Here is a 27,837-nt window from a genome sequence, read left to right on the forward strand (position 1 = left end):
GCTCTAAGTGGTCTTGGTGCTACTAGATGGGACAGAGCACCACACCAAAGAGGTGTGTGGATTACACAAGCAGACAGTCTTACCACATACAAGTCATGGAGCTGGGACTTTAAGAAGAACTCTAAAATTGTGAGAGTTTGCAAAACTGTTAACATGATTTACCCATAAAGGTGTCCCAGTATAACCAGCTCTCACAAAATGTTATCACTAGACTGATCATATTTGGTGTTTTTGTAAAGCCCCAGCTCCAAGAGTCTCCTGATTACATGAGATATTCGGTTTTTTAAAAGAAGTAGTTTTCTTAGAAAACATGATCCCTTAAATGCTCAAAAACTAGACAGCAAATAAAAAGAACCCCAAATGTGTATCTTTTTTAAAAAAACAACAACTCATTTCTTGGCTGTTTAAGGGTTTTGAAGAGGTTAGCAACATCTCCCCCACAGGCTTCTCCCTACAATTCTCACCCAAGCCCCTTCCGCTTCCAGTCCCGCCCTCTACTCAGGCCCCACCCTGTCTCCCAGCCCCTCTCCCGCCCTGCCCCAGGCCCCGCCCCCTGCCCAGGCCCCGCCCCCGTCTCCCTTGCCGAGGGTGCCCAGGCTCCTCCTCCTCCCCTCGCGTCGTCCCTGGTTTCCGTTGCGAAGGAAGCGGCGTCTCCGGTTGCCAAGATGGCAGCGGGGCGGCCGAGCCCCGGGGCCGTGGGCGCCCCCGCCCCGCACTGACCTGCGTGTGAGGGACCGAGCGGGCCGGAGGCAGGAACTGGCATGGGGGCGGCCCGGCGGGGCTGAATGGAGCCCGGCGTGCGGGCCGCGGGGGGCGTCAGCCCCGCACAGCGGGAGCCGGGCTCTGCTGCCCCGGGCGGCCCCGGCTGGAGAAGCCTCTTCCGCCCAGAGCCGGACAGCGCCCGCCAGAGCCACGCCGGCACCTTCGCGGGTAGCGCGTGCGCGTATCCTTCGCGGGTCCGGGCCGTGGCCACGGCGGGCTCTGCAAGGGGAGGGCTGACGGGCCCCACGGGACGGGCTCCGCCCCGCCCCGGGGGACGTTGGAGGAGGGGGAGACGGGCCCCACGGGGATGCTGGGGGAGACGGGCCCTAGTGACAGGCTCTCTGGCGAAGAAGGGAAGAGGTGCATGGAATGGGCCCCTTGAGGAGGGAGGCTGGGGATGGGAGGACAGGCCCCATGGGGTGACTCACTGGGGATATGCGGGAGAGGCTTGATTCAGCGGTCCCAAGAGGTGGCTGCTTTAGGAATAGGTGGGACAGCCACCCCAGGGATGGGTGGGACTCAGGATTGCTCAACTGCCCTCCTGTTTAGATGTGGGTGGGGTTTGTCCAATGGATATCCTCCCCAGTGGTTTTACAGGAGGGGCCTGCTTACACTATTGTCAGGATACCCAAGGTACCCAGTCCCTGTGGTGCCCCCCAGAGTGGTGGCAATATGGGGTTATTCTTGGATTCTAAAGCTAGAAGGAACCAGTTTGATCATCTTGCAGCAAGATATTGTGATGTTACAGCAAGATACATGGGCATAAAAAACCAGTCTCTTTTTACATCAAGGAGAATAAAACAGTACCTAAAACCATTTGGTTTTAGTTGGTTTGAACTTTCTGTCTTTCTCTAGTCTTGCATACGGTAGATATCTTGGGGATATCTCACTGCTGCACAATTTGATTCATCTTTACCTGTGGTGGAAATGATGGGAGTCCTTGTGTAGACAGGGCACTCATGCTCAGCAGTATTTTTACTACTGGTTTCAGAGTAGCAGCCGTGTTAGTCTGTATTCGCAAAAAGAAAAGGAGTACTTGTGGCACCTTAGAGACTAACAAATTTATTTGAGCATAAGCTTTTGTGAGCTACAGCTCATCCAATGAATGCATCCGATGAAGTGAGCTGTAGCTCACGAAAGCTTATGCTCAGATAAATTGGTCAGTCTCTAAGGTGCCACAAGTACTCCTTTTCTTTTTGCGAATACAGACTAACATGGCTGTTACTCTAAAACCTGTCATCTTTTATTTGCTCATGGATAAAGTTTACACTTTCTCAAAAAACTACATAAAGCTCCAATCACGCGAAAGGATGCAACAGGCTACTATGCAAACAGGCTACTATGCCCATGAAAAGTCCTATTGTAAATATGTGCCTAACACTACAAACTCTTTTATAATCATTCTAAAACTTAATAAGAATACTGCATAGGAATTTCAAGGATTTCAGATACATTTTCTGTTCTCCTTAACATAATGCCATGGTCAGAACTTTGAAATTTCTTCTTGAAAGAGATTTAGAAGAAGAGCGTGAAGCATTATTAGAGGATCAAAAAATATGTAGGAGTCGGGCACGAAAACATTGTATAGAGACAAACAGAAGAAGAAAGTAAGTAATTATGGGATTTGGTTGTGGGGGGGTTGTTTGTATTTTGTTCTGTGAGGACTTAGTTAAGTTGTTAGATATTTGTTTTATTGATTTGTTTAAAAAAATCTATGGATCTAAATAGTAGCACAGCTCCATTCCAGAGGAATCGAGGATTAGTTTGTTGTTATAAGACACCCAAAATATGAAAAGTGTGAGTCTTCTTCAGAGTTTCTCATTATTATGGAAACTTTTTTCTTTAATTAGCTTTGTTGATCAGAATTGCCTTCCTTTAGCAATATTTCTTCATCTGCTGGGCCCCATCTGTATTTCTTGTGTTCTCAAAACTCTGATTGGCTTTGTGGGAGCTTTGAATTTGCAACAAATACAGGATTGAACCCTTTTTGTTTTATTTGTAACAGTCATCTTATGGGTATTTTAAATGGCAACTCTGAATTGTCTACCTCTCCTAATACATGTTGTATGCAAAAACATGACAGTTGGCTAAAAATCATCAAACACAATGTTTTGACTGATGAGCTTTGAAAAGAATAATAAACTAAATCACAATGGCAAGATAAGGTATTTTGCTTAGTTTTGTTACATTACTGTTGTTACTGCTATGCATTTGCGATGTACACTGTACATTAGTTTATTAATCCTGAAATATTATACTCTTAATGTAACAACAGACTCTAGAAGTCTGTATTTATAGTGGACTACTGTCATTAAATGGGTATTCATGTAGATGTTATATGCACTTCCATAAGAGTTCCATTATAATAGTAGCCTTAAGAAATATGCTGTGTTTCTAGATTATGATCGAGGTAAAATTATTAGTTAAATAATATAGGTATGATGTATATAGAATAAATAATTGTTTATTTGTATAGCACCTGAGATATAATTTATCAATGGTTGAACTGTAAGTGTGTTGTGAGAGATCTTCTCCTAACAAGTGGAAGATGAAAAGGAAACTACCTGTTTTGTTCTGCTCAGCAGTCTGAAAGTTGTAAAGTTCTCAGCATGAATACATTGTGAAATATACAAAATATAGAAAACTTGAAAATCAAGAGCTACTGTTCCCCTTTGTGGGGAAAATAATGTAGGGACTAGGAAACTCCTTGAGTTTTAACTTATTCTTTCTTCCTGGCTGTTCCATTGAGAGGGATGTGGTTTACCTCCTCATGAGTGGGTCAGTGGGTTAGGCCTGTAAAATTTGGGGAGGTTATGAAATCCATTGGAATTTCAGAACACCTACAAAGGGCATGAGTAATCATATGAATGTGGCAGCCTCTGTGTTGCTATCTGGGCTCCCCCTGGTCCCTGGTAGCATACTGGACCCACACTGCCAAGTGGCTGCACCAAAATTCCTCCCTGAGGGGTTTGCATGCATGTAACAGAAATTACTCTTGGTACCACTAGCTATAACTTCACATTTATTTCTGATTTAAAAAAAATAGATCCATGTGGACTGACAGGAGCATACCGCAGAGCACCCAGCTCTACCTCCTTCCTGCTCCTAATAGCAGTAAGATCCCTATGCTGTTTGGGCCTGCAGAATGTAGCAGAGATGTTGTTCTACCTTCTCTGTCTTTTTATGTTGTTACGTTCTCTGCAGCAAGGCGAAGTGGAGGGGAACACGTGGCCTAACATTTTACTATCATGTTTTAGCAACACAGTAACTATTACCAGCATACACTTGAAATGCAAATTATATGACATTTTTTGAGCCCCAGTCTGATAGCTCAGTGTATGGAGAACTGTTTTTGAAGGCAGTGAGAATTCCGTATATAGAGGGCTTGCAGGTTTGAGCCTTTTATTTTCAAACTTTTCCACTTCTATTGATTCTGCATAGTATTTCTTAATTTCTGAAAATTCACAGTGAGTTAGAATTTTCTCTTTAAAGTCATATATACAAATAAGCTATCATATAATGTGCTATGTGCGTTCAGTCAAATGATGAAACACAAAAGTATTGAAACACATGCCTGATGTACAGTGTTTGTTTACCTGCTGCATCTGCAGGTTCAGCCGATCGCGGCTCCCAGTGGCCGTGGTTCGCTGCTCCAGGCCAATGGGAGCTGCTGGAAGTGGCAGCCAGTATGTCCCTCGGCCCGCGCCGCTTCCAGCAGCTCCCATTGGCCTGGAGCAGTGAACCGCGCCCACTGGGAGGCGTGATCAGCCGAACCTGCAGACGCAGCAGGTAAACAAACCGGCCCAGCTCGCCAGGGGCTTTCCCTGCACAAGCGGCGGAACAAGTTTGGGAACCACTGCCCTAGGCAATTCATTCCAGTGCTTAACTACCCTGATAGGAAGTTTTTTGTAACATCCAACCTAACCCACCCTTGCTTCAATTTAAGCCCATTTCTTCTTGTCCTATCCTCAGAGGTTAAGAAGAACATTTTTCTCCCTCCTCCTTGTAACAACATTTTATGTACTTTACAACTGTTATCATGTCCCCTCTCGGACTTCTCTTTCTCCAGACTAAACAAACCCAATTATTTCAGTCTTCGCTCATACATCCAGTTTTTGGACAAGACAGTCCCTGTTTTAAGCCCTGTCGTGGCTGTCCTGACTTTTTTGGCAAAAGTGGGAATTTGTCCTCTTTGCTCTTACCAACTGATGATCATCTTGGCTGTATTTCCCTAGTTTGTTTATGTGAGACAGAATCAAAAGCCTCACTAAAGTCAAGATATTCCACATCTACTACTTCTCCCCATCCACAAGGCTTGTTACCCTGTCAAAGAAAGCTGTTAGGTTGATTTGACACGACTTGTTCTTGACAAATCCATGCTGACTGTTACTTATCACCTTATTATCTTCTAGATGTTTGCAAATTGATTGCTTAATTATTTGCTCCATTATCTTTCCAGGTATTGAAGTTAAGCTGACTGGTCTGTAATTCCCCGGGTTGTCCTTATTTCCCTTTTCATAGGTTGGTACAATATTTGCCCTTTTCCAGGCCTCTGGAATCTCTCCCATCTTCCATGACTTTTCAAAGATAATTGCTAATGGCTCAGATATCTCTTCCATCAGCTCCTTGAGCTCGGATGTATTGCCTCAGGCCCTCGTGACTTGAAGACATCTAACTTGTCTAAGGAATTTTTAAATTGTTCTTTCCTTATTTTAGCCTCTGATCCTACCTCACTTTTACTGGCATTCTCTATGTTAGCTATCCAATCGTTACTAACCTTTTTGGTGAAAACTGAAACAAAAAAGTCATTTAGCATTTCTGCCATTTCTACATTTTCTGTTATTGTCTTTCTCCTCTCATTGAGAAAGGGGCCTACCCAGTCCTTGCTCTTCCTCTGCTTCTAATATATTTGTACAATGTTTTCTTGTTACCCTTTTTGTCTCTAGCTAGTTTAATCTCATTTTATGCCTTAGGCTTTGGCCTTTCTAATTTTGTCCCTACATACTTGTGTTATTTATTTATATTTAGGGACCTATCAAATTCTTGGCTCTAAAGGCAGCAACCGTGGAGCTTCCTGCAGCGCAGGAGGTTCCCGGAGGTGGAGGTGGGTCCGATCTCATGCTGCTGGGAGTGCTCCAGCTGGGGGCTCCCAGCTGCCAGTCCCAGCCCGGCTGGGGAGGACAGGACTTGGTCTTCCCCTGCCCGGCTGCTCTCGGAGGTGGGGCTGAACTATTTTTGTATAAATTGCCATTCTAAAATTCATAAATTCTCCAGCAGTAGCAGGCAGGAGCCCCTCCCAACTCCTTCCCAGTGCTCAGGAGTATGGAAGAGATATGTTACGCCATACTCCATAGCAGTTTTTAAACATAAACAGTCCCAAGGCTAGGTAGAACTTGCCTTCTCCCTCTTTGAGCCACATACTCCAGCTGTAGGTTTGTAGGATTTCCCATTATCTATACAAAAGACAGATCCAGCATATGAATTTGTAGATCAAGCAAACTCTCCTTTGCCTGAGTTGCTGCATGGAGGGTTGTTTTTAAAAAAACATTTTTTAGGCTGAATAGGTCTATCTGTTTTTTATCCAGTATTCACTACCTGAATGGGTTGGGTGCCTAGAAAGCTATAATGCCCCTCCCCTCCCCCATTAACTGTGTCATTTGGGATGGTCTTAGACATGCCATAGTTTCTATTGACACCATCTTCATACAATGTTTGTTGTTTATTTTGGAGGTATAAAGTACAAATGACTTCAGGTGTGTGTATGAAAATAACCTTTATTGCTTAGTAAAAAGGTCAGTGGTATAATAAAACATACCTCATAATGCCCTTGTTTTATAAATAGTAAAACAAACAGCAAATATAATAATACTTTGCACTTCCATTTGAGAATCTGACAGCATTAATTAAGCCTCAAACCATCTCTGTCAGGTATGTAAATAGTCCAGTTTTATCGAAAAGTTAATTGAGCCACAGATATGTTCTCCCTCTAGGCCCCCCATGCCACCAAGTGTCCACAATTTTTAGTAACTTTTGAGATCTCAGTTTGATACACCAAGGGCCTAATTTTCAGAGATGCTGAGTTCCTGCAGCTCTCATTGACTTCCATTGTATTTTGGGATGTTCAGGATCTCTGAATATCAGATCTTAAGTGTCTCAGTTTCAACATTCAAAACAAAAGCAACATCAACATTTGGCTAAGTTGCTTGCTCACAGTCACATAGCAAGCCATTGACAGAGCTGGGAATGGAAACCAGAAGTCCTGATTCCCAATACCTTCCTTTAACCACAAGAGAATGTTGCTACCCTTCAATGAGACAAATGGACTGATTGCATACTCCTTATGTAGTCATAATTGCCAATAAGGTCAACAGAATTTAGCTTGAGGAAGGAGTGTAGGAAAGACCTTTTATGATAGGACTTTTATGTTGTAACTGGTTTTTAGGTGGCCTAAATTCAAATCTAAATTTACTATAGTTTTCTTGTACATGTCTTCCTTTTCCAGTAGGTTATATTCAGATCTGGGCACATTTCAGGTTGAATCACTCAATTATTTACTGTCTCAAGCAAGTAGAAGGCAGTTATCATATCCATCTAGTACTGGATCCAGCATTAATTTGACATATTTGTATTACAAATTATTTTTCGGCATAGATACACCTGCTGTTAGTTATTCGGGGCCATTTCATGACATTGTTTTTAAGCAGAAGTCCTCATCAATTTCAATGGGAATTTAGACTAAACATGCTGGGGATTTTAACTGGAAGATGAGCTTCTAGTCATTGTGATCCCTTAGCCACAGAGTTCAAAAATGTAGTCAGTGTGGTCACTGTTGCAGGAATATTTGTGTAACCTTTCTGCCTGTTGGAGTTGGGAGCAACAAGGGCTGGGTTCAATATCTAGGGGTTTCTTTTCAACAATACAACACAAAACAGGCTCAAACCCCACCCAGTAGACTGGGAGAATTACATATCACCCCCTGGGCACCTGTAAGAGGCAATACTTTCACTCTCACAAGCACAGAGTCTGAGTGTAGAAAAGAAACCCCTTTTAACAAATGGAGGGAAGTAACCCAGCATTAATTTGGGAAAACGCTATAAACAAGGTTCATAAACATAAACAATGAGCAAAAGACCCCCTTTTCCCTCAGGTTCTTAAGTCCAGCCACCAAAAAAGTGCACAGTGGACAGTCTCTTGCATCAGAGACACTGTCCCAAAGCAGGTCTAATGCTTAGACCTAGATTATCAGTGACTTCAGATCTGTGGTGTGTAACAAGACTCCCATTTGAGTCTTAATCACTCTTACACAGTGGAGAGAGGAAGGGTAGAATGGCGTCTAGGGCCCGAGGTTTGTATTTTCTCTGTGTCTGTGGTTCATAAACTAGACCCCTCAGAAAGGGCATTGTTCCCCATGTAAAGCTTCATTACACTTATTGATGACATGGGAAACTGAGGCAGGGAGCACCCGCAATGCCACACTTGGCCAGCAAAGGTATTATAGGGAGGATATGCCTTGTTACATAACTCTTCCTTGTGAAGCATCTAGTACTGGCCACTGTCAGAGACCAGATACTGGTCTAATCTGCTTGGCAATTCTTATATTCCTTTCATAAGGGAGGGTCAGATCTTCTTACCAAAGTTAGCAAATAAAAAGATTGTGATATGACCCCTCTTCTTGGCACTTGTAGGACATTGTCCAATTTTAAAAATGTTCTCAACTGAACCCTCATATTCCAGTTACTCTGAAGTTTGTGTGGCACTGCAATCTGTCAAGAAGTAAACTTTTAAACTAAACAGGATATTATAATATTATGCAAATAGTTTTATGAAGGCATTTCTCTGAGTGTAATTATAATTCCTGTGTGATGGGTTATGTTCATCAGAAAAACAAGATATCCTGTTGTTTTTACTTTTTAAATAGAGCACTTGAGGAAAAACAGAAGGCAGAAGAAGAAAAAGAACTAAGATTTAGAGAACAGATCCTGAAACAAAGGAAACTGAAACTTCAAGAAGCAACTGAAAAGTTCCAGCGTGCTCATCTCCCTTTTTCCCAGCGTAGGAGAATAGGTTTGGAAATTCATCGCTCAATGTAGTGAATCCTCATATTGTATGTATTTGTCAGTAGAATGCTTCCTCAAAGTGCCCAGGACTGTGAGTCAACTTGTTACCCTTCTGCCTCCAGTGATAGGAAGATTCGCTTATACTAAACTCAGAGTCAGTCCCTGACACCATCAATCTGTCAGCTACCCAAACAATCTCCTCAGGGCAGTGCTAGCCCTCACTTTGCATTGCAGGTTAACAATAGATGTACCCCAATCCCTAAGCCACCTGAAAGTGTTCCCTTGCAGTGTCCAGTGTTCCCTTAACCACTGGATACTCACAGAAATTACTAGATAAATTATCTTCTAAAGGAACAGTGCACACACCAGCCTGTTTGATTTAGCTGAGGATCAGCCCCAATGTAACTTCGCAGCACTGAGATATATTTATAGTGAAAACAAACATGTTTCTTGTCTAAAGGCTAAGATTTAGGAGATAGTGAAAAGGGATAATGATAGAAACAGATACGGTTACATATAAAACAAAGTATAACAAAGCATAAACTGTAATCAACTCAGGTTATAAATCCAGCTCAGACTGGATTAAGGATAGGCAAATGTCAGACAATATTTGGAGAGTACTTGAATCATCCATAGTACAAGATCAAAAAAGATCCATTTCTCTTGTTATTACTAGATGCAGAGAAACTCTTTGATAGAGTAGAGTGGAACTTTCTTTTTCAAGTCCTGTCCCATAAGCAATGTTCCCTCTAATTTTTTATATCCATGTGCGGAATGAATTTTGTTATGTGCACTAATATGGAGGTGATGTGTGGTGGGGGAGAGGCGCCTCTCCTCGCTGCGCACCTGCGCAGCCCTTGATATCCTTCTGCACAGTTTAGAGAGAACTTAGCCCATAAGGACTTTGGCCCCCAGTTCCTTAAAGGGATAAGTTGTCTTTACACCGGCCCAAAACAGCTGTGGAAGTTAATGGAGTTAAATCTCCCCTTTTTGAATTACACAGAGGGACTAGGCAGGGATGTCCATTGTCTCCTTTACTTTTTGTGCGCTGGTTATCGAGCCTTTTGCACGGAGAATAAGGAACAATGGATCTATCATGGGATTAAAACATTCAGAAACACATTAGAAAATAGCATTACATGTACATGGTATTATATTATTTTTATCTAAACCAAGTATTTCCCTAAAATGAGTGTATAAAGAAATCCAGGACTTTGGATTTAAAGGAAATCCAGGACTTTGGATTTAAAGTAAACTACGCCAGATCTCAAATGTTAGCTTTCAGTTTGCCAGACTCTGAAAAGTCACTCCTCCAGAAAACATTTGGGTACAAATTCTATAAGATACCTGGCAATTCAAATCTCAAACAACCTAGAAGAACTCTGTGAGTTAAATGTCAAACCACTACTTCAGCAAATGAAAAAAGTATGCAGTTTCTTGATTGGGAAGAATAGCCACAGTCAAAATGAATATTCAGACAAGGATATCTTTCTTATTTTAAAATCTTTCTATGTTTATCCTAGATAAAACTGTATCAGGAATACTGAGGATGCTGTTAGAATTTATATGGAATAAGAAAAAACCAAGAGTGAGAGTAGATACTTTGTACAGATTCCTTAAACAGGGTGGACTAGCTGTTCCAAATATTCTATGGTATTATCAAGCCAGCCAGCTCAAAGCAGTAGTGGATTGGGGGCACCCTAACCCAGCCTAAGAATGGGTCTGTATTGAACAAAAAAATTGTGTAGTATAGCCATAGCCTCAAAAGTGGTATATCACTTAAATAATAACAGGTTTTTGTCAGATTTGTTGTCACAAATGCAGCAGCATCAACTGTGAGTTAATTTCTCTGACTTTAAGATCAAATATCAAAGTAAAAAAAAAAAAAAGGATGGTACTACTTTAGGACTTAATCATGGCTTTGCCATGAGCCCAGAGTGAAAGTCAGGCTGCAAACTGGACACCATCAAATAAGGCCTGAATAAAGACTGGGTGTGGATGGGTCACTACAAAAAGTAATTTTCCCCTCTGCGGATACACCTTCTTGTCAACTGTTGGAAATGGCAACGTCCACCTTGATTGCATTGGCCTTATTAACCCTACAAAAGTATTTTTTCTTCTTTGATATTCACCCCTTCTTGTCAACTGTTGAGAATAGGCCACTTCCACCTTAATTGAATTAGCCTCATTAGCACTGACCCCCCCTCCCCCCATTTGGTAAGGCAACTCCCATCTTTTCACGTGCTGTAATATTTATACTGCTTTCTGTATTTTTCACTCCATGCATCTGGTGAAGTGGGTTTTAGCCCACAAAAGCTTATGCCCAAATAAATTTGTTAGTCTCTAAGGTGCCACAAGGACTCATAGTTGTTTTTGCAAACACTCTTGTGGTTTCCCTGCTGCTTCAAGGCAGGAATAAATGGCGCCAGTGGTCAATAGCTACACCACCTAGTGTGTTAAGGAGGTGGAGAAAGTCCCCTGTTCTGCCCACCTGCACAAAAGGAGATGTAACAGTTCTGTGGACCATCTTTCCCCTCCTTTACTACTACCTATGATGTGGGAAGTAGACCATAATTCATCCTGGGAAAATACTGGACAGAATTATTCAGTCGTTTATCAGGTTGTATAATATGGTTTGGCTAAAACAATAACAACAAAAAGAGTGGTATATTGCATATTTCTTTCAGCAATGTAGACTAAAGACAAATGCCAAAATTGTCAAATTCAGATCAGGCTCCTGAATAATCCATATTTAGGCATCTAAATAGAACTGGCCTGGTTTTTGTCTTCAATGGTACTGAGCAACCCCAGCTCCCCGTGATGATCAAACCATTTCTGTTTATTGTTAGTCTGACTTTAGGTATCCAAATTTGAAAATTTTGGCCAAAATGTTTTATGATAAAGTTTTATAGAATGTTTCCTGATGATGTGTCTTTCCCTTTAACTCATATAGTCCAGAGAAAACCAGCTCCTCGATTAGAAGAGGCCCTTGAACAAATTCAAGGATCAGTTTTAACATCAAGGTTATATTTATCATCATCTAATAGGCACAAAAGTAGCTGCAGGTAAACATTTCTATTTATTCTATTGTGTTTAAAAACTAAATTATTTAGTTAATGCATTGTATTATACAGCAAATAATTGACACTACTCTTTTGGAAATTTTGGCAAACTATCAAGTGGCAAAAAATGGTGCTATGAGTACTATTAAAATGAAAATGTTGTGTCATATCCTTAAATTGTTTGATGTCTACATGGCACAAAAGCAGAGGAAAGGAGGCAAACGTTTACACTCCCCTAATCCTGGGGGCTAGTTCAATGCCCAGCCTCAGTTAGAGCAGCCTCGGGACTGTTCTAGCCTGAACCAGTTGCAGTGGCTGCCAAAGGCCATTCTCCCATCCAAGGATTCGAACAAGATGAATAAGGAATTTTCTTTGTTTCTGGGCAGTTCCAAAAAATTTTTTTAAAAAGGTTTCATTTTGGGTTGAATTGAAACGTTGAAAAAATTTCAAGTCTCATCAAAATGAAACATTTTGTTCCAGCCTAACTTGAAATTTTTTGTTTCAATTTTGGGCATTTTAACAAAAGCAAAGGAGGAATAGCTTTACAAACAGCAGCAATGAGGAGGAGAAGGAGGTGGAACCCTCCTTATGAGCATTAGCCCAGTGGTTAGGAAACTCACCTGAGATGTGGGAGACTAAGGTTTAATTCCCCTGGTTTCCCCCTACCTGGTGTGAAGAAGGAATTTGAACTTTGATCTCCCGTGTTGCAAGACAGTGTCTTAGCCGCTGGGCTATGTGATATATGTGGCATTGGTCTTTTGTAATTTTTCCTGTTGAAACTCTTCCACTTGATATAAATAATTAAATAATCATTGGAGCACGGACTTGACCTTGGGTTTCCCAGATACTAAACAAGTGCCCTAACCACCAGGGTATAGAGTCTTTCTCTCTATTTTTTTCTGTCCCAATGCCTATTCATTGTCATTCCCAGTAACATTTTGTGGTCATTCATTATAACAATTTCAAGTTGGGTTGAAACAAAATATTTTATTTTGACCATTCTGAAACATTGCAATTTCAGTTTGGTCACAGCTATTCAGCGAACTCAACACATATTAGTGAATAATTCTGGGTCATCCAAAATTGCATTTTTCAGTGAATAAACTATTAGCTGAAAAAATTTCACCCAGCTCTACCCAGGATTGCTGAAGCACAAGAAGATATGATATGAGTAGGTATTATTCCCATTTCATGTATGGAGAACTGAGGTACAAAGATTAAGGTCGAGACTATCTATTAATTTTGTATTTGAGGCACTTAGGACCTGATTTTTCAGAGTACTTAGCATTGTACAGTACTTACTGTGGTCAAAGCACGGCTCCCATTGACTTCAGTTGCAGCTGAGAGTGCACAGCATTTCTGCAAATCAGATTCCCAGTGTATCAAGATGGGCACCCAGAAAATGAGAAACACATAATTATTGACGCCATGTGAAATGTTTTGTTTAAGTGACTTGCCCAGCATCACACAGGAATTCTGTGGCAGAGTCAGTTCTCCAGGAAAGCATTCAACTGCTTTAATTGTGAGACCATCCTTTCTCTTTCTGAAATCTTCTGCCTCATCCACTATGTACTTTCCAACTTCTATAAAAATAGCATGTGATCATATAATTAAAGACAAGCATCCAATGAAGTGAGCTGTAGCTCACGAAAGCTTATGCTCAAATAAATTTGTTAGTCTCTAAGGTGCCACAAGTACTCCTTTTCTTTTTAATTAAAGACTGTATCCCAATATGTACAACACAAGGGGGCTGAATTAAGGTTGCACAGTCAACTTTAATCTGGCATTTCCTAATTTATGAGTGCTTGATTTTGCAATCTTAATGTTCTTTGAATATAGTTATTCTGTGTGATTTTTTAGGTTCTTTTTTAAAAAAGCAATCTGAAAAAATAGAATATAGTGTGATGCCATATTGACACCTACATGGATCACCAGAAAGGCTGGAATCTTTATATCCACTGCATAGACTTTTCCTACTTGAATTAAGTGGCTAACTGATAACAGTAGTAGGCTGTCATCCTCTCTGTGGACCAGCACTAGAGGGGAATGGAACACTTCATGGGTTTCACTAGGAGGGTGGTGAAGCACTGGAATGGGTTACCTAGGGAGGTGGTGGAATCTCCATTTTTAGAGGTTTTTACGGCCCAGCTTGACAAAGCCCTGGCTGCTGGGATGATTTCGTTGGGATTGGTCCTGCTTTGAGTAGGGGTTGGACTAGATGACCTCCTGAGGTGTCTTCCAGCCATAACCTTCTATGATTTTTCTATGATTTTCTGACAGCAGAGGAAAGTTGAGGAATGGGAACCTTTGGTTCTATCCCAGGCTGCAGAGAAGTGTGTGTTTTAGTGGGCAGCACAGACTCTTCTGCCCAATCCCCCCAAGCTTTATCCCCTCTGCCCCTCCCCCTTTTACCTGCCCCTGTCCTAGTTCTGTCGTTTCTCCACTCCATAGGCTTCTCATCCCCGTCTCATTGCCCAGTCATTCCCTGTCCCTCCCCCACAGCTTCTTGTTCTCAATGTCCTGCCCAACCAGACCAAGTACCCTGCTGGCTCCTCATCCAATCTCTCTCTCTCCCTTTCAGTCACCCCTGCCCACATTTCCTGTCCTCAGTGACTTCCAGTTTTCCTCCCTGGCTCCAGTTTTCCTCCCTCATCTAGTCTCAGTGTGTCCCTGCCCACCATTGTGTTCGTGTCTCAGTCTTTGCCCAGCCAATCCCAGTTCTCATGCACCATGACTCCTCCTCCAAGCTGTCTCTACTACCTGCTCCTTCCCCCTGCACCACCAATTCTCAGTCCCATTCCTCCCCACCCCTGCCAGTCAATTCCTCATTTGACGTCAGTCTTCCACTCCACCCGATTCACTGGCTCCCAGGTATCTCCCACCTGTTTCCTTCCGTTGCTTCCAGTCATAGTGTCTTCTCCCAGTCTCCTTGCCAAACCAGTCTCAGTCTTCCTCCATCCCAACTCCCAGTCCCATTTTTCCTCTTCCCTCACTAGCCTCCAATCCCAGCTGTCCCTCCCTGGCTCTTTATCCTAATGTACTCCCCACTCCCATCCCTAGTCTGGTTTTTGTCTTCTCTGCATTCAAATGAGGCAGCTTCCTCCTCCCGGCTGTTTGGGGCCCAGCAGGGGGTCATTGGGAGCACAGGAGAAACAGGCTTCCTGTTGTCTTTTTCAGTGCCGGGACCCAGCCTGCTGCAGCCCAGAGCTGCAATTGCAGGGAAAATCTTGCTTAACCATGGGCTGGCGTATGGACAATGTACACATTATCTTTGGGGAGTTTAGTTGCAAAACTCTGGCAAGTCTCTGCTGAGCATTTGTGAACTCCAGTTTTTCAAAGGCTTATGATAACTTGGCAAAATTTGGGTGAATTTTCGTTGGATGGCAAAGCCACATCCCTGACACACAGCTCTCCTCCACCCTATGTCAAATTCAAATCCCTCTTCCAAGGCATGGGGACACTAGAGCTTCTCAAAGAAAATATCACCAGTATTTTTTAACGTGGGCAAAAAGAAACCCTAGACTCATTCTTGGAAATGGCTGAACCATTTTGGCAGAAGCTTTCCAAAAAAATTCATCCTGAGGCAGTCATTAAGCATGAAAAATTCCAGCCCAAATGGTTAAAGTTTGGCAAAGCTATAAGCAACTGCGCAGCCTTAGTAGTTGGTGGTGCTATCAGCCCCACGAGGAATTATGTATATATTATGTTGCCTTTATTTGGGAGATATTATATTCTTGCCATGCACTTCAGTATATTTCTTATTTTAAAAGATATGTATTGTAAAGTATATAGTTAGATCAAGAAATACATAGTTTAGTTATTTTTGGCTTAATTTTTATTTTCTCACACCAAGAACTACAGATTCTCCCTCTGATTCATCAGCATCTAAAAATGGCTTCTTACATTGGAAGCAGATCTCCACAAATGGTGGCTATGATAAAATGATCCAAGAAAACAGTGGAACAAACTTGGATAGTGACCAACTTCTGTTCCAGCAAAATCTGGAAGAAATGCAGCGACTCCTTGAAGAACAGCATCTCAGCAGCTTGGCGGTAGGATTCTTTGGAAGTTATTCACTAAATAATGTTTCTTAAGTGTCTTACTAAAAATGAAAAGTCAGATAGGCAACTATCATCCTGACAATCTGATTCTGTTTCAAGTGATTGCACATGTCCACTCAACTTTAGGTGTGTGCCTGCCCAGTATACTAATAGTATCAGATTTTCCCTTCATGGTACCAGTCAGGAAAGCACGTGCACTGTCTGCTCCTTCGTGCTGCTGCACAATGATATAAAGGAGAGATCCGCCCATGCCCCTCACCCTCCAGTTCATTCTTACTGCTCATGATGGCTGTGGCAGTGTACTACTTTGCTACTGTGAGAGTTTCCCTCTTTCCTACTCTTTCCCTTTGAATATATTTGGTACTTGTTAATAGTCTTAGTGTAGTATTTTACCTAGTAGGTTTCCTATTTTACCATTGTATTCAGTGTACTCTTCAGTTCTCGCTGGTTCTGGGTACTGTTGCCTGATGCCAGGGCATGCCTCAGTCCCTGTTCTTCAAACCTTGTGATGGATGCAAGAAGCTGTTGCAGTTCAGTAACCTGCACTCCAGGTGCCTGAAGTGTCTTGTAGAAGCTGACATCAGGGGAAGGTGCCAAATCTACAGGGAGTTTAAGTCCAGAACTAAAAATACAGGGAGGTCAAAGTATAAAGCACTTTCTTATGGAGGCAGTCCTGCCCCCACCCTTGGAACCTTCCTGCTTGGGGAGGACATAGAACACTTCTGCTTTGGTTAGGAGTACTCCTCCTGACATGGCGGAATCTCAGTGTCAGTCTCCTTCTTCAGTACCGAAGAAAAAGCCAGTATACTGCTTCAAGGGAACTGTCATCCAGGAGATTGAGGTCTTCAGCACCAATGTCCAACAAACAAAGTTGGAAGCAGACACTCCCTGGTGCAGACAACACTTCAGGTGGTGCTGTTGAGACCAATCTGTAAGGAAGCACCATCTTATTCATCAGTGCAAGAGAATGTATCAGTGCCGTCAACACCTGAGGCATATGCCATGGCATGCGATCTTCTGAGTCTCTTGGTGCCAATTTCTCAATTTCAAGAGATATCTCACTCAGTACTGATATACTCTTTGAAGGAATTGGGGGAAGCACCACCTCAGCCAGCCTTGGGTTCCTGCTCATCGCCTGATGAGTAGCGCCCTACCAAATCACGGTCTATTTTGGTCAATTTCACGGTCATAGGAATTTAAAAATAATAAATTTCATGATTTCAGCTATTTAAATCTGAAATTTCATGGTGTTGCAATTGTAGGGGTCCTGACAGAAAAAGGCGTTGGGGGGGTGGGGGGTTGCAAGGTTATTGTAGGGGGTGTTGGGGTACTGCTAGCCTTACTTCTACGCTGCTGCTGGCAGTGGGGCTGCCTTCAGAGCTGGGCAGCTGGAGAGCGGCAGCTGCTGGCCAGGAGCCCAGCTCTGAAGGCACAGCAGCCGCAAGCTGCAGTGCAGAAGTAAGGATGGCATGGTATGGTATTGCCACCCTTACTGCTGCACTGTTGCCTGCAGAGCTGGGCCTTCAGTAAGCAGCTGCCGCTGTCTGGCTGCCCAGTTCTGAAGGCAGCACAGAAGTAAGGGTGGCAATACCACAACCCCTCTGAAATAACCTTGCGACCTCTCCCAAACTCCTTTTTCAGTCAGGACCTGGAATTGAGAACAGGCATTCGCATGCCACTGTTGTAGTCGATGTCGCAAGATATTTACGTGCCAGATGTGCTAAAGAGTCATATGTCCCTTCATGCTTCAACCATCGTTCCATTCGTCCATGCTGATGATGGGTTCTTCTCAATAACAATGCAAAGCAGTGCGGACCAACGCATGTTCATTTTCATTATCTGAGTCAGATGCCACCAGCAGAAGTTTGATTTTCTTTTTTGGTGGTTAGGGTTCTGTAGTTTCCGCATCGGAGTGCTGCTCTTTTAAGACTTCTGAAAGCATGCTCCACACCTCATCCTTCTCAGATTTTGGAAGGCACTTCAGATTCTTAAACCTTGGGTCGAGTACTGCAGCTATCTTTAGAAATCTCACATTGGTACCTTCTTTCTGTTCTGTGAAATCTGCAGTGAAAGTGTTCTTTAAATGAACATGTGCTGGGTCATCATCCGAGACTGTTATAACATAAAATATATGGCAGAATGCGGGTAAAACAGAGCAGGAGACATACAATTCTCTCCCAAGAAGTTCAGTCACAAATTTAATAAAAACATTTTTTTTTTTAACAAGCATGATCAGCGTGGAAGCATCTTCTCTGGAATGGTGGCCAAAGCATGCAGGGGCATATGAATGTTTAGCATATCTGGCAGATAAATACCTTGCAATGCCGGCTACAAAAGTGCCATGCGAACGGCTGTTCTCACTTTCTGGTGACATTGTAAATAAGAAGACTGCAGCATTATCTCCTGTAAATTGTAAACAAACTTGTTTGACTTAGCGATCGGCTGAACAGGAAGTACGACTGAGTGGACTTGTAGGCTCTAAAGTTTCACATTGTTTTGTCTTTGAGTACAGTTATGTAACAAACAAAAACCTACATTTGTAAATTGCACTTTCACTACAAAGAGATTGCACTACCGTACTTGTATGAGGTGAATTGAAAAATACTATTTCTTTTGTTTATCATTTTTACAGTGCAAATATTTGTAATAAAAAATAATATACACTTTGATTTCAGTTACAACACAGAATACAATATACCATATATACTCATGCATAAGCCAAATATTTTTGGTAAAAAAGTGACGCATCAAAGAGCGGGGGTTGGTTTATAAATGGGTCTACACCAAAATTTGATGATTTTAAACTCTATGAAATCATTGAATTGAATATATAATACATTGTCGTTTTGTTTACCTGGACCATCTGCAGGGATGGAGCCCCTCAGCTCCCTGTGGCTGCGGTTCGCCGTTCCCAGCCAATGGGAGCTGCGAACGGCAACCCAGCAGCCACAGGAGCTGAGGGGCTCCATGCCTGCAGATGCTCCAGGTAAACAAAACGTCCCGACCCGCCAGCGGCTTACCCTGGCGGGCCAGGAGCCAAAGGTTGCCAACCCCTGAAATATAGGGTCGGCTTATGAAAGGGTCGTACAGTTTTTACTATTTTTTACCTATCCATCTTAGGGGGGTCTGTTTATAAATGAACGGACTAATGAACGAGTAGATACGGTATATGAAAATGTAGAAAAACGTCCAAAATATATAATAAATTTCAGTTGGTATTCTATTGTTTAACAGTGCGAGTAAAACTGATTAATCGCGATTAATTTTTTGAGTTAATTGAGTGAGTTAACTGCGATTAATCGACAGCCCTACTTTGAACCCATTGCCTCTTGTTCTGCCCTGGGTGGCAAGAAAGAACAACTTTTCTCCCTCTTTTTTATGGCAGCCTTTCAAGTATTTGAAGACCACAATCATGTCTCCCCTTAATCTCCTCTTTTCCAAACTAAGCATACCTAGTTCCTTCAGCCTTTGCTCATATGGTTTGCATTACATCCCTTTGATCATCTTTGTTGCTTGCCTCTGGATCCTTTCCAGTTTCTCAACATCCTTTCTATACATTGCTGAAGCAGTACTCCAGCAGAGGCCCAACCAGCACTCAGTAGAGCAGTACTATCGCCTCCTGTGACTTCCATACTATACCTGTTAATGCAACCTAAAATTGCATTTGCTTTTTTTTGCAACAGTATCAAATTGCTGACTCATGTTGAGGTTGTGATCCACCACAACTCCCAGAACCTTCTCAGTGTGCTGCTACCGCCAAGCCATCATCTTCTGTTATCAGCTCACCTGCATTGACCAGTGGACTCACTCCATCCCTGATCTTTCTTTTTTGTCTTACGTATTTGAAGAACCCCTTCTCTAACTTTCCTTGCCAGCTGTAACTCATTCTTTGCCTTGGCTTTCCTGATTTTGTCCCTACACTCTATTCCCTTGTACACTTCCTTGGTGACATGCCCTTTCTTCCATTTCTTGTTTGTTTTCCCTTTTGGTTTGAGATAGCTAAAAAGCTCCTTGCGCAGCCACATTGGCCTCCTGTGGCTCTTACTATCTTTCTTCTGCATTGGAATAGCTGAATGTTGAGCCTCTAGTATTACATCTTTTAGGAACTCCTAGCTTCCTTTGACTCCTTTTCTTCCTAATTGGCCTTTCCATGGGACCTTGCATACTGTTTCTCTGAGTTGGTTGAAATCTGCCTTTCCGAAGTCCAGTGTACTTGTTTTGCTGTTCTTATGTCCTCCTTTCCTTAGGATCTTGAATTATATCAGATCATGATTACTTCCTCCCAAGTTCCCAACCACCTTCACATTCTCAACTAATTCATCCCTGCTGATCAAAACCAGATCCAAAAGTCCCAGACAAACTCGCTCTGTTTGCTTCTCCTCCATATAATCTCTCCTCCTATTGGGAGCTATAGAGGAAGTTCTTCCTTTATGCAGAGGAAAGGGGTTACTCCTAATTTCAAAAGCTAAAGAAGGTCTCAGACCCATGCTAGACCTGCAAGAGCTGAACAAATACATAAAGAAAATAAAGTTTCACATGGTCAGTCTGGTTTCTGTTATCTCCTCCCTGAATCCTGGAGACTGGTATGCTGCCCTCAGCTTAAAGGATGCATATTTCCATGTGGCAATACCTCAAAGCCACAGGAGATTCCTTAGATTTATGGTCAACGAATCCCACTGTCAGTTTGCAGTCCTGCCATTTGGCCTATCCACAGCCTCCGCATTTTCACAAAGTGTATGAGAATGGTGGCTTTGTTCCTAAGGAAATCAGGAGTTCAGTACTGAGATTGCTAATAAGGGGGGAAAAGTCAATCCTCTCACCTGTTCAGAGAATACACTTTACAGGAGCAGTCTTGAATTTTATGGAAGCCAAAGCATTCATCCCACAAATCAGATTCTAGACAACGTTGGCCATTTCATTAGAACTGACAATACGGAATTGCCTCAGGCTTCTGGGGCACATGGCCTTACATACTTAACATGGTTTGACATACCAGGCTGCTTCTCAGGAGTCTGCAGAGCAGGCTGAGCTCAATGTGCTCTTTGATTCGTGATCCGCTGGACATGTTGTTTCGAGTACTCACAGAAGTCTTAGCCTCTTTGGACCAGTGGATGGACCAGCATATGTGTAGGAGTTTAGTTTGTTTCCCCTCAACCTACTTTGACACTGGTTACAGACTCTTCTGCCCTAGGTTGGGGAGCCTACCTGGGAATGCTGCAGACAGGGTTTAGCCTATTCTGGCCAGGATTTAGCTCTCCATATAAACATGAGAGTTGAGATCCATTTTGTCTAACCTGTTATGCTTTCCTCCTCCATATCAAGGGAAGGAATTTATTAGGTCTTACCACCAACAGAGCAGAGATGTTATATATGAATAGATAAGGAGGGGCCAGATCGAAACTTCTATGCCAAGAGGCAGTACTGCTTTGGGAGTTTGGTTTTATCAGCTCAGTCCACTTGAAGCCTGCCTCCTTCCGTGTGTCCAGAACTGTCTGGCAGATCATAGAATCATAGAATATCAGGGTTGGAAGGGACCTCAGGAGGTCATCTAGTCCAGCCCCCTGCTCAAAGCAGGACCAATCCCCAACTAAATTATCCCAGCCAGGGCTTTGTCAAGCCTGACCTTAAAAACCTCAAAGGAAGGTGATTCCACCACCTCCCGAGGTAACGCATTCCAGTGCTTCACCACCCTCCTAGTGAAAAAGTTTTTCCTAATATCCAACCTAAACCTCCCCCACTGCAACATGAGACCATTACTCCTTGTTCTGTCATCTGCTACCACTGAGAACAGTCTAGATCCATCCTCTTTGGAACCCCCTTTCAGGTAGTTGAAAGCAACTATCAAATCCCCCCTCATTCTTCTCTTCCGCAGATTAAACAATCCCAGTTCCCTCAGCCTCTCCTCATAAGTCATGTGTTCCAGTCCCCTAATCATTTTTGTTGCCCTCCGCTGGACGCTTTCCAATTTTTTCACATCCTTCTTGTAGTGTGGGGCCCAAAACTGGACACAGTACTCCAGATGAGGCCTCACCAATGTCGAATAGAAGGGAACGATCACGTCCCTCGATCTGCTGGCAATGCCCCTACTTATACAGCCCAAAATGCCATTGGCCTTCTTGGCAACAAGGGCACGCTGTTGACTCATATCCAGCTTCTCGTCTACTGTAACCCCTAGGTCCTTTTCTGTAGAACTGCTGCCTAGCCATTCGGTCCCTAGTCTATAGTAGTGCATGGGATTCTTCCTTCCTAAGTGCAGGACTCTGCACTTGTCCTTGTTGAACCTCATCAGATTTCTTTTGGCCCAACCCTCTAATTTGTCTAGGTCCCTCTGTATCCTATCCCTACCCTCCAGCGTATCAACCTGTCCTCCCAGTTTAGTGTCACCTGCAAACTTGCTGAGGGTGCAATCCAAGCCATCCTCCAGATCATCAATGAAGATATTGAACAAAACCAGCCCTAGGACTGACCCTTGGGGCACTCTGCTTGATACCGGCTGCCAACTAGACATGGAGCCATTGAGCCCGACGATCTAGCCAGATTTCTAGCCACCTTTATAGTCCATTCATCCAGCCCATACTACTTTAACTTGCTGGTAACAATACTGTGGGAGACCGTGTCAAAAGCTTTGCTAAAGTCAAGGAATAACACGTCCACTGCTTTCCCCTCATCCACAGAACCAGTTATCTCGTCATAGAAGGCAATTACATTACCCTTGGTGAATCCATGCTGACTGTTCCTGATCACTTTCCTCTCCTCTAAGTGCTTCAGAATTGATTCCTTGAGGACCCTGCTCCATGATTTTTGTATGTATTGAGCAGATTTTTCACCAGTCACCATGAGTTGGCTCTCCAGCCAGATACAGTGAGATACCTTGTCCAAGTCTGGGCCATTTACCATATAGACCTGTTTTCAACCCAGCACAACAGGAAGTGTTGTCTGTTTTGTTCACAGGCAAGTCAAAGTCCAGGGTCTCTGACAGATGCTTTCCTGTTGCCCTGGAAAGACAATCTCATATATGCATACCCTCCAGTTCCACTCCTACCCGGTATTGTTAAAAATCAGACAGGACCGTGCACTCATAATTAGGGCTCTACCAAATTCCCGGTCCATTTTAGTCAATTTCACGGTCATAGGGTTTTAAAAATCGTCCATGTCATGGTTTCAGTATTTACAGCTGAAGTGTCATGGTGGTATAACCATGGGGGTTCCAACTCAAAAGAGGGTTGTGGGGGGGGGATTGTGAGGCTATTTGACCTGTGTAATCACTTGAAGAACAAAAAACAGGTACTAACTTGCTCTGTAACTGTTGTTCTTCCAGATGTGTTGCACATGTCCATTCCACGATCCACCCTCTTTTTCCTCTGTATCTGAGCCTCTCCATAAGAGGGAACCGAGTGGAGACAGCTCTGCCCTTTATACCATCATACTGCAGCACGAGGCAGCAGACAGCGCATGCACCACTCCAACAGGTACTGTTAAGGGAAAAATCTCTGACGCTAGTGCACTGGGCGTGCACATACCTGAAATGGAATGGGCATGTGCAACACATCTTGAAGAACAACAGTTACAGAACAGGTTAGTAACTGTTATTACTGTGCTGATGTGGTCTATATGTACCTAGACAAAGTAGGACTGTTGACTATTAGATCCAGCAGGGAGAATCTTGACCTGCCCCGAGGATTCAAAAGTTCAGATCTGTTCTGTCTGTGGTTGACAATTGGGTCCATGACTTGCTGATTGCCCTGACTCAATGCAAGGCATTAAAGCAGTATAACACTATAATTATGGTATATATCACTACTAATCCCTGCTTAATCTTCTAACAAGTCTGTCAGTTCTTTCATTTTAAAAAAAAAATATGTGATGATTTCTATATAGGCATTGATTCCTGGGGAAGTTGTGAGCCTCTTGTATCAATCACAGTGGCATTTTTTGTTCTCTTTTCACTCCCTTTGAAACAAATAATGATCGTCCAGCTCGACCCTCAATGCACTCGGCAGCTTTGGGCCCATATGAACCATCTTTGGGAGGACTGCATTCCCTACTCGATCTCCCAAGCTGTCTGTCATGTTTGTAGTGATAAGGTTCTTGACATTTTTGAGCATCATTATGTTCCTAAAACTGACCTTGACACGTGTGTCATTGAAACACTTCAACCTTCATTGCCCACATCCTCACCAGACCATCCTTGGTTCCCAAGCATTAGCTTCAGAACTCTAACTAATGCAGCAGTCATCACATTTTTTTCATTGCTCCCTGGAGCATTTTTCCATTTTCCCCTCACTTCCCCTGTGTTCCAGAAAAAGAAATGTTGCAATATCTTTAAAAGTGTACAACCATGCTTTGTATCATGACGGTCTGCATAAGCAAGTCATGTGTACTCTGCCTCACGATAGCTGATATAACTGAATATCAGCTATCGTGGAATCTCTAGATGCATTAGTCAGAATCTTTATCCATTGATATCTCAGCACAGGTGACATGCAGCTGAGCACCATTTTGTGATGTCTGGCATTGATGCTAACAGGTAAACAGAGCTGCCTTTTGCAGCCTTCACACAGGTGTTCAGCGGAAGCTGTCTGATGGAGGGAACATTCTTAAAGTGGAGTGGAGTGAGTTTTGCTGGAAGTCAAGGAGGCCAAAACCACACTTTGTTCTCACAGTGTTGACTTCCCCCTTTCCATTCATAAAGGATGTTTCTTTTTGTTTCTGTTTTTATAGGCTTAACAGGATTATCATAGAATCATAGACTTTAAGGTCAGAAGGGACCATTATGATCGTCTAGTCTGACCTCCTGCACAACACAGGCCACAGAATCTCACCCACCCACTCCTGTAACAAACCTCTAACCTATGTCTGAGCGAGTGAAGTCCTCAGATCATGGTTTAAAGACTTCAAGGTGCAGAGAATCCTCCAGCAAGTGACCCATGCTGCACGCTGCAGAGGAAGGGGAAAAAACCCCAGGGCCTCTTCCAATCTGCCCTGGAGGAAAATTCCTTCCAGACCCCAAATATGGCAATCAGCTAAACCCTGAGCGTGTGGGCAAGACTCACCAGCCAGACACCCAGGAAAGAATTCTCTGTAGTAACTCAGATCCCACCCCATCTAACATCCCATCACAGGCCATTGGGCATATCTACCTCTAATAATTGAAGATCAGGTAATTGCCAAAATTAGGCTATTCCACCATATCATCCCTTCCATAAACTTATCAAGCTTAGTCTGGATGCCAGATATGTCTTTTGCCCCCACTGCTTCCCTTAGAAGGCTGTTCCAGAACTTCACTCCTCTGATGGTTAGAAACCTTCGTCTAATTGCAAGTCTAAACTTCCTGATGGCCAGTTTATATCCATTTGTTCTTGTGTCCACATTGGTACTGAGCTTGCATAATTCTTCTCCCTTTGAGGTATTTATCCCTGTGATATATTTATAGAGAGCAATCATATCTCCCCTCAGCCTTCTTTTGGTTAGGCTAAACAAGCCAAGCTCTTTGAGTCTCCTTTCATAAGACAGGTTTTCCATTCCTCGGATCATCCTAGTAGCCCTTCTCTGTACCTGTTCCAGTTTGAATTCATCTTTCTTAAACATGGGAGACCAGAACTGCACACAATATTCCAGATGAGGTCTCACCAGTGCCTGGTATAATGGTACTAACACCTCCTTATCTCTACTGGAAATACCTCTCCTGATGCATGCCAAGACCGCATTAGCTTTTTTCAAGGCCATATCACACTGGCAGCTCATAGTCATCCTGTGATGAACCAATACTCCGAGGTCCTTCTCCTCCTCTGTTACTTCCAAGTGATGTGTCCCCAGTTTATAACAAAAATTCTTGTTATTAATCCCTAAATGCATGACTTTTCACTATTAAATTTCATCCTGTTACTAATACTCCAGTTTACAAAGTCATCCAGATCTTCCTGTATGATATCCCAGTCCTTCTCTGTATTGGCAGTACGTCACAGCTTTGTGTCATCCGCAGACTTTATTAGCATATTCACGCTTTTTGTGCCAAGGTCAGTAATAAAAAGATCAAATAAGATTGGTCCCAAAACCGATCCCTGAGGAACTCCACTAGTAACCTCCTTCCAGCCTGACAGTTCACCTTTCAGCATCTCCCCTTTAACCAGTTCCTTATCCACCTTTCAATTTTCATATTGATCCCCATCTTTTCCAATTTAGCTAATAATTCCCCATTTGGAACTGTATCAAATGCCTTACTGAAATTGAGGTAAATTAGATCCACTACATTTCCTTTGTCTAAAAAATCTGTTATCTTCTCAAAGAAGATCAAGTTCAGATTCCTAAAATTTTCTTTCTTTCTTACAGGGCAATAAAGTTCCTTATAGCCCCTAATATTCAGTGTTTGTTTCCTGTTTTTATCCCTAAAGATGAATATTGTTCCAGAAATAAATCTGCATTTTGCAGTGGTCCATTCACCATTACCCAAGATTATTAATTGTTTGTGCTGAAGTGTTCCAGGCCTGGCTGAACTTTTCGGAAAGTTTCTATTATAACAGGTCAGCCATTTCTAAGAATGAGATTGGGGGAAAATACATTGTTTTGCCCACATTAAAAAATTCTTACAGCCATTTAGTTAAGATAAACAAGCACCGCCATGCTTTGTAGCAGGGACTTGAAACTTGGAAAGGAGGTTGCCCAGGTATCAGGGATGTATCTTTTGCATTCCATATAAAATTTGTCCATGTTACAAGCCTCTAAAAATTGTCAGTTCGCACTTGCTTTGAGGAGACGTGTTAAAATTGGGTAGAAACTCATAAATGTTCCTTTCCACGGAAATCTTTAGTTTGGCAGTTGAATTCGCCAATTATTCCATCTGTAATGAGCATGCTCCAGTGCAGAGGCTGAGCAGACTTTTCCCTGCAACTGCTCTTTTTGGCAGCCAGAGGACGCTTTAATGCTGAGCACAGTAACTGAGAGTAACTTCTCTCCTGTGCTCTCAGTGCTCATGCTGCTGGGGCCCAATCCAGGCAGTGTGCAAGAGGAGGAAGAAACAGTGACTGGACTGCAGAGGAGTGAGTATTGCAGGAGGTGAGGGGAACAGGGAGAATGGGAGCAGGGAAAATAAAGCATAAGGGACAGCAGAACTGGAATTATAGGAGGTTGGAAAGGAGATTGGGGGTGTACAGGAGCAGAGGAGGAAAGACAGCCTGGGCAAAGGGGTCTAAAAACAAATAGAGCACACTCACTTAGAGGCCATGAATTGAACCCAAGAGTCTTGAGTGTCTACATTACTCTGCTGGTGGCAAATACCTGTGAAACCCAGTGGCAAAGTGTGGTCCACAGAGAGGATGATAGCCTACTACTTCTCTGCTGTGTATGTAATGGTGCATTCCCTAATGACGCAGATAAAATAAAAACTAACCAAAATATAGAAATTTTATTTTAATGTAATTTATTATGTTAAAAGAATGGTAGGTGGCAATTGAAGCACTCAAAAATTAGAAAATACCAGAATTAAGGATTGTGCATATGCATTATATATGAGAAAGACTTCAATTACATGAATACAAACTATTTTTTCCACATGATCCCTGCCTCATTCAGTGCACAGGATGTCTGGGGCTTGGAAATCAATCAAATGTGTACATAGTGAATGGTCTGCAGGACCCTGCCTCATTCGTTGCAGAAATTGGATGGTGTGTAGTGGATTAGGCAGGGGATTGCAGGAAAAATAGGAGTGGTCCCATAGTTCAGGAAATTTATGTCACTCTGATTAATTGGATCCTTTCTTTGTCTCTGCCACAGACTTCAATGGGTAAGTTTCTTAAACCGAAATGTTTACAATTGGCCGCTAATTATGTTTTCCTCATTTTTTCTGGTGCTCCGCATGAGATTTTCTGGTGCTCAGAACACTCACAGCTGCAAATGAAC

General features: G+C 42.8%; 1 protein-coding gene across 3 annotated transcripts in view; it reads left to right on the top strand.

Annotated features, from left to right (window-relative positions):
• The first annotated feature begins 758 nt into the window (after positions 1 to 758).
• CEP126 (centrosomal protein 126) overlaps positions 759 to 27,837 on the top strand; it is a 52,708-nt gene continuing 25,629 nt past the window's right edge. For 2 of the 3 annotated variants that reach the window (XM_074957116.1, XM_074957102.1), the window contains exons 1-5: positions 759 to 943; positions 2,250 to 2,369; positions 8,681 to 8,826; positions 11,773 to 11,884; positions 15,735 to 15,933. In XM_074957116.1, coding sequence (XP_074813217.1) covers positions 786 to 943; positions 2,250 to 2,369; positions 8,681 to 8,826; positions 11,773 to 11,884; positions 15,735 to 15,933 — 735 coding nt within the window. In that variant the 5' untranslated portion in view covers positions 759 to 785. Of the gene's footprint in view, positions 944 to 2,249; positions 2,370 to 8,680; positions 8,827 to 11,559; positions 11,885 to 15,734; positions 15,934 to 27,837 lie in introns of those variants that run through there. The other variant, XM_074957108.1, reaches the window with a different exon arrangement.

The sequence above is a fragment of the Natator depressus genome, chromosome 1 (assembly GCF_965152275.1).
Source record: "Natator depressus isolate rNatDep1 chromosome 1, rNatDep2.hap1, whole genome shotgun sequence".
NCBI lineage: Eukaryota > Metazoa > Chordata > Testudines > Cheloniidae > Natator > Natator depressus.